At 37.7% G+C, this 11,080-nt stretch overlaps 4 protein-coding genes across 4 annotated transcripts; 1 reads left to right on the top strand and 3 right to left on the bottom strand.

The window, feature by feature from the left end:
* Positions 1-4,166: 4,166 nt before the first annotated feature.
* OCT59_028655 (uncharacterized protein) lies at positions 4,167-5,191 on the bottom strand (the record flags this gene model as incomplete). The annotated part of the gene is made up of 2 exons (XM_066147450.1): positions 4,167-4,175; positions 4,367-5,191. The coding sequence occupies 2 exons, from the start codon at positions 5,189-5,191 to the stop codon at positions 4,167-4,169; spliced, it is 834 nt and encodes a 277-aa protein (XP_065994160.1).
* A 235-nt stretch (positions 5,192-5,426) lies between these two features.
* OCT59_028654 (uncharacterized protein) lies at positions 5,427-5,882 on the top strand (the record flags this gene model as incomplete). The annotated part of the gene is made up of 1 exon (XM_025332199.2): positions 5,427-5,882. The coding sequence occupies one exon, from the start codon at positions 5,427-5,429 to the stop codon at positions 5,880-5,882; it is 456 nt and encodes a 151-aa protein (XP_025175715.2).
* Positions 5,883-5,995: 113 nt separating this feature from the next.
* On the bottom strand, positions 5,996-6,699 carry OCT59_028653 (uncharacterized protein; the record flags this gene model as incomplete). Its single annotated transcript, XM_066147449.1, has 2 exons — positions 5,996-6,592; positions 6,673-6,699. 2 exons carry the CDS (start codon positions 6,697-6,699, stop codon positions 5,996-5,998), a joined length of 624 nt encoding a protein of 207 aa, XP_065994159.1.
* Positions 6,700-6,807: 108 nt separating this feature from the next.
* On the bottom strand, positions 6,808-9,219 carry OCT59_028652 (uncharacterized protein; the record flags this gene model as incomplete). The annotated part of the gene is made up of 2 exons (XM_066147448.1): positions 6,808-8,178; positions 8,320-9,219. The coding sequence occupies 2 exons, from the start codon at positions 9,217-9,219 to the stop codon at positions 6,808-6,810; spliced, it is 2,271 nt and encodes a 756-aa protein (XP_065994158.1).
* Between the last annotated feature and the right edge of the window lie 1,861 nt (positions 9,220-11,080).

The raw sequence follows: 11,080 nt of genomic DNA, 5'->3' as shown, positions 1-11,080 counted from the left end.
GTTAGTGATGATACCTCCGAATATGTAAATGGTATCTCCTCCTATATTTTGCGTATTACTGGTACTTTGATTAATGGACAAAAAGCAGTCGTAAAAATTACAGGCATTAAGCCCTTCTTTGATGTCGAAGTACCTGAAGAAATGCCACTATCTACATTTAAGACCAGATTAGTAAATATATTATCCAATACTCTCAAAGGTACATCAAAATTTGGGATCGAGAATATTAGTGCTTTCCCACTTCAAGGATATTATACAGAGAAAAAATCATATATACGTGTTATTACTTGGAATCAATTTGACCGGTATAATGCGTTAAAGGCAGTTCGTGAAGTCGGTATCCGTACAGCTTCTGATGATCTAACCCCAATATATTATTACCGCAAAGTAGCCCGTGAAAAAAGATTACCTCTTTCAAGTTGGGCAACGTTAAGTAATTATTTCCACGAATATATTCAAGGGGGTACTTATCTCTTCCAAGTTTCTGTGAATAATTACAATCCAACAAGTGAGGACGATTATAATAATCCATTATTCTCCTTAGCTCTTTCACGGGATCGAACTCTTGTTCTCACATGGGACATAGAGACATATAGTTCGCTCGGACTAGGTAAATTCCCTACTGCTCAGAGCGATGAATCTAACGTATTTATGATCGGCATGTCAGTTCATTGGAAAGATGACCCTAATCCATTAAAACGGATCTGTCTTGTTGATGTTGAAACCACCCCAGACCCTCGCTGGACCACAATTATATGTGGGAATCAAGTAAATCTGTTAAAAGCCTTCGCCTTGTGTTGTAAACTACTAGCCCCGGATATACAAATAGGTTTTAACGATTCACAATATGACTGGAGATTTATTGTAGAGAAAGCGAAAAAGCTAGGGATTTTCGAATGGATGTTTAATCAAATGTCATTAAAGCCTTCAAGCCTCGAAAAAATTACAAAATGGCAATATCAGTATAATAAGATAAAAGTTAATGATAGGGATTTCCATTCGAAGCATCTTAAAATCCCCGGGTGCGTAGCTATTGATGTCCGACCATGTTTTATGAAATTCTATCCTAAGGCCGAAAAGAGCAGTTTAGCATATTACCTAAAGGAGTGTGAACTCGATAACAAGCTGGATATGCCTTTCCATCGTATGTTTAAGTATTATGGAAGGGCATTAAAAGAAACCAATGCTACAACGGCCGAGCAGATGCGCGAAGTAGCCGAATATTGTATTATCGATGCTATTAGCTGTCAGCGGTTAATGGTAAAGCATAATGCAATTAACGAGTACAGGGAGGTGGCATCCGTAGCCTTCATATCATTATATGATTCACATTATTTTGCAGTAGGAATGAAAGTGCGTAATCTTTTAAGTGCCGGTGCGTGGCAGGAAGGGATTTTAACTAGCACAATTCCATGTGAACAAACGGAAACAGGGAAGTACCCTGGAGCCTATGTTTTCCCACCGGTAAAGGGTCTCGAAAATAGACGACCTGTAACCGGCTTAGACTTTACATCATTGTATCCAAGCCTTATCATGACATACAATCTCTCACCTGATAAAATCATTTTATCTCGAGAGCGTGCCGAATCTCTAAAGGAGAGCGGTAAAAAGCTTCATGAAATTAATTTCCAATTCAATGGTCACGATGTTCTCGCATGGTCTATAGAGCATGAAAACCAAGCCGAAATGAAAGGCCTTTATCCAAAAGTATTAGAGGAGTTGCTTATTAGACGAAATTCACTAAAAAGACGTCTTGCTCCATTAAAGGATAAAAAAGAAGAATTAGAAAAGGAGATTAGTTTGGCGGAAGCAAGGGGCGAGGACGTTACAGATGCTCTAAAATCTGAATACTCTTCAGTTTCCTTTATTGTCGCCTGTCTAGACGCAAAACAACTCACTTTAAAAGTGTATATGAATACGTTTTACGGTGAAGCCGGGAATAGTGGATCTCCTTTCTTCTTGCGAGCATTAGCAGGCGGGGTAACATCAGCTGGCCAGCGGAATATCAAGCTTATTGCCGATCTTGTCAGAAGTAAAGGGTTCAGTGTAAAATATGGGGACACTGATTCATTATACCTTGTTTGTCCAGAAGAATATTTCCGGGAGTGTGATGAGAAATACATTTCAGAAAAGATATCGAAGGAAAAGTACTGGGAGGGGATGGTGGGAATATCTATGGAGGCAATGAGCAAACTCCGAGGCGAAGTTAATGACTTTCTCAGGGAAGATAACGGATCCCCTTATCTCAAAATGGCATATGAGGAAGTCTTATTTCCGGTAGTATTTACTGGAAAGAAAAAATACTACGGCATCCCACATACAAGTAAGCCCAACTTTAATAATAAGCTTTTCATTCGAGGGGTTGAGATTGTAAAGCGGGGACAGTCTAAACACTTTCGTGAGGTGGGTAAGAAGGTCATGGATGAATCTATGAGGCTGGATAATGATAATACTCGCACCTTGCATCGGATTGTGGAGGACGTGCTTAAAGAGACCATAAAAGATATTTCGCATATAGATCTTAATGGAGTGATTAAAACTGCTGTGTGGAAGCCCGATAAAAATAACAAGAGTGTCCAGCGTTTCATTTCACGAATGCGAGATAGACACACCCGTGAAGAAGCGGATGCCAAACGGCTTATAAAAAAGGGCCTAACACCCGAGCCTTATCTTTATGAAATCCCAGAACCAGGCGAACGCTTTGAGTATATTGTAGTTGAGAATGATTTGTCGCAGAGGGTAGGAGATAAAATGGAGTATCCAGAGGTAGTGAGGCGATTAGGTAAAAAGATCGATATCAGTTATTATCTGAAAACCGTTGTTAGCCTCTGTGCGCGATTTATAAACTATGATGATAGACACCAGCCATCATCTGAAATTGTGCTGGGGGCCTTAAAAAAGTTAAAAGATGGTAATAAAGCAGTGGATGGAGACGATCTGGACGAAGACGAAGATGATGAAGACGAAATGGACGAAGATGAGGTATCAAAAATAAGAGATGCCTTAGCGCAGAAATCGGCTGAAAAGTGGATTAGGAGGTATATCAAAAGCCAACATGATGGTTCGAAAAAAGATAAAACCATCATATCTCATTTATGGAAAGGGGCACGCATTTACGCGAAAAAAATATTTGATACTACTTATGCCGACAAGGGAGAACACCTGACTAAGAATGCTTATTACCAATCATTCCTCAATGCCCTAGTTAAGCAAGAAGAATCCATCCGCTTAAAACTTTCATCATTGCTTAAAGAAATTTCCGAGGTAGATATAGAGTATAGAGAAAGTATATATAAATTAGTTACTAAGAAGCGGGCAATGTCCTTAGAACAATATTTAACATCATATTATTTGGATGAGTGTAAGCTACTAGCAGATTTCCGAAACATATGGTACAAAGTGGTTGGCCTAGAAATCACACGCTACCGAATATTGTCGAAATTACAGGATAGCAAAAAAGATGATTCATCTGAATCAGATATAGACGAGAATATCGAATTATATGGATAAGTACTTTTAGCGGGATGTGGAAATTTCAGCTAAGAAACTTAGGCGTTAAGGTGCTTCGCATAATATTATTTATATATTTTTTCTCGTGAAATAATACCGACTAACTTCAATTCCTATATTCGATCTGGGTTTGTAAGACAAACATCTCTTCCGGCCTCCGATCATATAGCCCGGCCTCGGATATGCCCGGAGATGATCATTAGTATTTTTCGCATATAATAATTTGGCAAAACTGCGATCAGCCGAAAAAATCTACATATTTAAAAGATAAGCTTTATTGGTATAATGGCTGAACTACGCGACCAAGTTTCCCAGTACATAGGCATCAAACCTAACGAAATCCATCTCCCAATCACAGAAGAGGATAGACAGGAATTTTGTAAAATAATAGCTGATCAGGAGAAAATGACGGATATTGTAATGGAAGACTATCGATTTTTACAACACCATGGACATAATGGAAAGGGAGGTGACCGGATTCATATTGGATGGTTATTAGGATGTACGGTAGCCGATGCTGAAAAGATCTTAATTAATCCGCCCAAAGATTTAGCAGAAACGATATTGTCTCATATCGAAAAAAGATTCGAAGAAGTTCCACTAGCTCCAGTACTTATACGGTAATCGATTAGGATTTGAGATAATAAAAATCCGGTCTATGTTCTCTATTTATATAATTTTCGTAGGTGAAAAATTGGTTACTTTTTTTCCGTGAATTCCACCATTTCCTAACCATGAAGCATATAATTGTAATAAGTACTAGGGAAAGTATAGAATATATTAACATAGGCGACATCGAGGAACTCGCAATGATAGGAGCAGTCACCGGTAAAGATACTGCTTCTGCATCACCTACAGAAATTATTTGGGACGAAGGATTAAAAGTGGAAAGGGTCCCTTCAGGATCAAGTTGCGATGAATCATTCATAGGCGGGGGTGGAGTATCTACTTCATTATTTTTCTTTGACGCTAACTGGTCCCTGAGGGACCTATTTTCATCTATTAACTTTAATCGCCCCGAAGACAGAATATCTATTTCCCGTTTGTACAAACTATCTGATGACTCTTTCCCTTTTTCCATACATTCTATTTCATATTCTTTTGAATTAAGGTCCTCCTTTATCTGTTCTAATTCAAGCCTGAGAGAATCGATTTCTTTGGGATCAGTTTGGGCCGGCTTCTCTAGAAGTCCTCCCACTGCATTTGAATCATGGAGCACCTGTTCTAGTTCCAAGTCATCCAACTTACCTTCCAATTCACGTACTTTAGTTTCAAGAGAAAGAATCTTGGTCTTGTCGGCGGACGAAGCTTTCCGGGTTAAAGTCCCCTCTCTTTTCAGTGTTTTAATCTTAGATTTGAGCGATTGGATTTCGGCAGTATATTTGGCTTCAAACTCACGTTGACTCTCAGTATGAGACTTTCGTTCAGAAATAAGTTGGGATCTAACTTTAGTAGTGGATGCAATTAACTGGCTAGCTTTATTTTCAAACTCCTTTTCTCGCTCATTGTACTTATCTACCAGCTTTTCGCTGAGATCATTAATTTCAGCTTTAGATATAAGAGCGGAATATAATTTTTCTTTAATCTCTTGCTCATTTGCACCACCAAGTCGTTGACCGACCCCCCTAAAGGAACAATCACTTTTATTATTGATATCTTTCAAAGTATATACATTGGTCATAGCCTTTTTTTCGGCTTAACTGTTACTATAGTAAAAAAAATATGACTAAAAATTTCTGGATCGAATCTACCGAAAATATATCGATAGTACCAAATATACTGAATAAATCGGATGGATCGAATGAATCGAAATTATCGAATCTACCGAAAATATATTGATAATACCGAACAAAAATCGAATGAATACCGAAAATATATCGGTATTTTTTGAAAGATTTTTTCTATCCATTTGTAAAATGATTAGGTATTTGCGCTCAGATGCAACCCGTCTATCTTCTGAAGATATTCAGGATATTATTAAAGCCAAAAATTCAATGAAACGGGCATCAGAAGCCATGGCTAATAAATACAAAATATCAACACGACGGGTATATCAAATATGGAGAGGAGCCCATCCACAAATAGATCCTAAAGACATAAATCGATTTTCGGAAGAACCTGGTTCGCCTCAGCAAGCAGACCCTGTGGAATGTAATGTTATTTCTGGAAGTAAGGTAAAAAAGTTTGGAGGAAAAAAAACTAAGTCTAAATCCGTTCGTATCTCTGAATTACCTGTTATTCAGACACCACTAGCTTCAATAAGCTCAAAAAGTTTAAATATAAGCAATGAGGAATTAGAAGCATTTTGTGAGAAAGAAGATAAGAGAGGCGAAAAAATCACAGAAGAAATGAATAGGATACTAGCCACGTAAAAGATATTTTTCATTTAGTTCATTATAACGTAATAACAACTCCTCACATAATTCATTGAGATTTTCTTTAGACTTAAGAGTGTTATATAACATTCTTTCAAGCTCCTCATAACTCACTTTTTTTTTAATGTCTCATTCGCGCTCAAGTCCACTTGGTCCGGAATCGAGGATTCATCACATTCGGAAGTAGTGGTTACACAATTCACCTCGAGCTTGTTCTTGACTTTGTGCATGGTGACTGGAATAATTAAATCCTTGCCGTTATGAGAAATCTTTAATTCATCTTTGTCCCAGTCAATTGCACATTTATATTTCTTAAGAAGAGGGTTCGAAAATATTAGCATTGGCTTAGAGTATTTTACAACTATAAAATCTTCATATATAGTAAATCCAGGAGCTAAGGTTATCGGTAAATTGTGGACGACTCCAATAGATTCAACCGGTACAGTAGCAATACCACTAAGATCATGTTTTATGGATTTGTCGATTCCATAACCTACGCGCTCAACAATATCAGGTGTTATAATGGAAAGTTCGGCACAAGAGTCCAGTGCCATAGCTGGAATTTTAAGACGCTTAATCTTGCATTTTATAGATGCAATGCTTGTGGTGGGCTCCTTCTTTTTGACGAAATCTATCTCCATGGGTCCATCCAAAACATCCTCTTCATCTGAATCTTGAGCTAAGGCAGGTACACACTTTTTAGCCTGCTGAATTATGTACGGAAGATAATTCTCAAATTCGATCTGAATGATTTTGCGAATAGTTTCTTCTAAAGACACACGCTTACCATGACTATCTTTATCTGATGAGGCATTATGGGTAGAAGACAAATTATTGTCTTGCTTTACCTTACGAAGCTCGGATTTACTAGAGACCTTAGACTTTGAGGATTTATCAGGATACCCACGTCGCTCAGCGTAATTCACTTTTTTTTTCCATTTCCATGACTTATGTAAATATTCATATCACGATTTCCGGAGTCTGAACCAGCTGACGAATTATCAGAGTTATAATCATTGTCCTCAGGTTTTGATGTATCATCATCAGAAAAAATGGGATCAGATTGGTCATCTACTGTAGCCATATGAACTCGACCACTTCTGGATTTGGAATCTTTAGCGAGTTTAGCCAATAAGGCTTCGATTTGTCCTAATCTTTTTTCCAATCCTCCAAAAGGTGAGGACTCCGAGCGTTGACGCTGAGGTGTTTTGGTACCTCTGGTATCTTTTCTAGCAAATTTGGCTAAGTGGGCTTCAATTCGTTCTAATCTTTTTTCCAATCCTCCATTATTATAATCTGAGAATTCTGAACACTGATAATGAGCTGATTTGGTATCTATGGTATCTTCTCTTACAAGTTTGCTGAGTTTGGCTAAATTAATTTCGATCACTCCTAATCTTTTTTCCAATTCTTGATTAATATAACTATCAAAGATTGAAGCATTATTTGAATTAACTACATTTTCTGGTAGCTGTAAACGTTGGGCAAGTTTAGAATGCACCTGCATTGATTCCGCTAACTGTGCCTCCAAAGAAGCTATTTTGGAATTTAACTTTTCAAAATTGGCTGAAACTTCATTATTTTTGGGGTGTAGTACTTGAGCCGGTTGTGCTAGTTGCGCCTGTAGAGATACTATTTGGGAATTTAACTTTTCAATCTCAGCTGAAGAATTATTCTGATAATTTTGGTTTCCATTTAAATTGGGAGCACGCTCCAGCCACATGTCTTTTAGATTTGTAAAAAATGCATTAATACCAGCAGGAGCGACAGCTCGCATCCATGTATAAAGATCACCTGATAAGTGGTTCTTAAGAAATCCTATAGTTTGTGCATCATTATCTGCTACACCTAATAATAAAGGTCGGATTCTTTTTTCATAAGTATCTGGCGAGTCTGTGGGTAGAAATTTTTCTTGAGTTAATCTTTGAAGTGCCGACTGCCGACTACCTACTGTTTCTCGTTGATAATGTGATCTCATCCAAGCACGTAAAGTAGCTGGAGAATTAATATTAGCATTTCCATTATATGGATCTTGGGCAGGAACTGGTAAATATTTTCCTCCCATCTGAGCTTTAAAAATATCACATTTGACAACATCATCGAAATCTCCAGCATTTGCATTTTCAAGAACAGTCATATGTCCTTGTGCAAATGATATTGATTGAATAAGTCTATCTAAATAATCATCAGGAGGTTCTTGGCCTATATAGGGCTTAGTTTTTGCAAGAACCGGTGCAATCATAGTTAATACTGGTAAACGTCTAGCATCTGCCATATTTCCTAATGGGTTATTCTGAAGCGCCAAAATTTGTCCCTGCAAATTTAAAATATTCTGGTTTCTTTGCCTAATCACTAGCTGGAAAACAAACTTTTCACGTAGCAATCCACCAATGCGGGTTTGTTTTCTTGCTATAATAACTAACATCCTATTTACCTGGTTTTGGGCATTGGTCTGCAACTGTCGGGTATTTTGCTGAAGACGGTTAGTATCTCGCTGATACAATAGCTGTTTAGCAAATTTTTCTCGCAATAATCCTTGGACACGCCTATCTTTATCCCGATATGAAAACATCCAGCGACGAGATTCTTGTCTCTCATTATTATAGGCCAGCATAGCCAAGTCCCGCTCTCCTTGAGCATTGTCCCTCTCTCTCACAGTTCTTTCAACTCGAACTCGGGATTCATCTAATAAATGTTGAAATCGTAAATTCTGGTTTCTACTATCTCTTAACTGATTCCCAAGATCCCGTTCCCGGTTATTTGTATCATTTAATATGTTCTGGTACTGATCACGCTCGGCTGTAATATTTTGCAAAGTAACCCGAATGGTATTTAATGAGCCTCTGATACCATCTATAACATTAGCAGGATTCTGTATAGGAGTACCAACTCCCCTAATGTGATTTTCAATTCGATCTAACCCTCTATTAACATTTGCGATAAGATTAGTCGTTGCCATATCTAAAGCATTTATTGAGATTTTTTTATCTATGAGAATCCGGATTCTTGCTTTAAGATTCCCAACCTTATTTTCGAGCTCTATGATTCGGTCATCTTGAATAGACCCAACCTCATCTTTGAATTTTTTATCCTGTTGTAAAACCCTAAGCTGTTTTCGCAAATCAGATATTTCCGATTTAAGTTCTTCTATCTCATTCTCATGTGCTATGATAGTCTTATCCTGAAACGAGATAGTTCGATAACATTGCTCAAGCTCTTTTACCAGAGATCGAATTTTTTTCTCATTGCTCTTATTAATGAAAATCTCATCTTGAAGCTCACCACGAAGCTCCTGATTCGTATCTAAAAGCTCTGAATATGCCGGATCAAACATGGTATTTCATCCTAATTTATAGTACCATCATAATAATCCTATCTTGAGAATGAGCCAACCCCAAATTATAATAGATCCCGATGAAGAGCTCCGTATAGTTTGTAGACTTTTGTTTTATAATATACCCGGTTTCTATCCCAATGCAAAAAAATTATATAGAGTATGTCAGGAGGAAGGATATTCTTTTCGATTGCAGAATATCACAAAATGGATAAAACACCAATATAGTTACCAAATATATCGACAGCCATTACCATGTAAAGCTGAGGCAAGTTTTTCAAAGATTAAGATTCCGAACAAAGTCCATCAATGCGATATATTGCTCCACACTCATGATCAAGATGAAGGATGGGTATTTGTTTGTACTCTCCTAGTTATCGACGTGGCAACGCGTTTTAAGGATGGACGCTCACTAACATCAAGAAATAGCTTAGAAATCTGGATTGCGATTAAAGATATCTATGAGGACCCTTCTAACCCCCTTACATGGCCAAAATTATTAATGACTGATGGTGATGCTTCGTTCCGAGGTGCATTTTCACGAGGAATGGAACAATATAATGTCCCAATACGTGTTGTTGACCTTTATAGTTTTGAGAGCTTGGCTTTTATTAAAGCGCTTAAGAAAAGAATAGCAATATTAACATATAAGGTCCAATATGCTATAGAGGGACGATTAACTGATGGAGAGCGATCAAGGGTATTTAAGAAAATCCTTAAGAAGTATATTGATTATCTGAATAACAGTAAGACTCGCCTTATTGGAATGTCACCAGCTCATGCTATGACTTTGGAAGAAGTTGAGTCAAAGCCTTCTAAAAAACCTAAGCGTGCAATCGGAAAAGATGAGAAGATAAAATTACAAAAAGGTACAGCGGTTAGATATCTGTTAAAAGCAGGTGAGTTGGAAGGAGATCATAGACGTAGAGCAACTGATCCATATTGGAGCTTGTGTGTCTTTAAGATAAAAAGGGTTGTTATTGGGAAAAATCCACCACAGCCAGTCTTATATTATCTTGAGGATGAACCCATTGAATCAACTGCTCATCTGATAGGACGAAATCCCAAAAGGCCCTTTAAATATGAGGAACTTCAAGAAATTGAAGAGCCTGATAAAATCGAATATCCGCCAGATGAATTTATGCGAAAATACCACCCTACTGGATTCGTCCATTATGTTCATGCTTCTAGTAAGTCAGTTCAGGCTGAGGATTATGCCATGAAGCGTGGTGGTCAATGTCTTAGAAAGACCGGGCAAATAAATGGTCATGATGTATATCTTTGGTCTTGTGAAAATGGTGCGCATCAATGGGAGTATCCATTAAAGTATATCATGAAAAAATTCGAATGGTGTCCTCTTTGCCACCATAGAAGCGGTGAACGCCAATGCCGATATATTTTTGAGGATCTGTTAGGGAAGAAATTCCCATCATGTAGGCCGAATTTTTTGGATGGGATGCAACTCGATGGATATAACGAAGAGTTGCGACTAGGATTCGAATTTCATGGCAAGCAACACTATAGTCTTAATTCAATGTTTCATAGGAGAGGCCAGATAGATTTGGATGAACAGAAAATGCGCGATCAGAAGAAGCGGGATATATGCAAGGAGCAAGGCATATGTCTTATCGAAGTGCCCTATACTGCGGATTTTTATCCGTTCATTAGACATACATTAATCGAAAAGGGATATTTGGATGATGCAAGTGGGTAAAGCAATCTAAAAATTGGGTAGAACATTTATTGCCGGAACTTGTTACATTATTTTTCGATATAATAATTAGTTAGATAGAATCATGAAATACGTAATATTCGCGGTGGATGAAGTCAAGTCCTCGAAAAAGTATCAGGGTGACCCTCA

The sequence above is a fragment of the Rhizophagus irregularis genome, chromosome 8, assembly GCF_026210795.1.
Source record: "Rhizophagus irregularis chromosome 8, complete sequence".
Lineage (NCBI taxonomy): Eukaryota > Fungi > Glomeromycota > Glomeromycetes > Glomerales > Glomeraceae > Rhizophagus > Rhizophagus irregularis.
The sequence above is the reverse complement of the archived record's forward strand: the minus strand, read 5'-3'. Positions and strand labels throughout refer to the sequence as shown.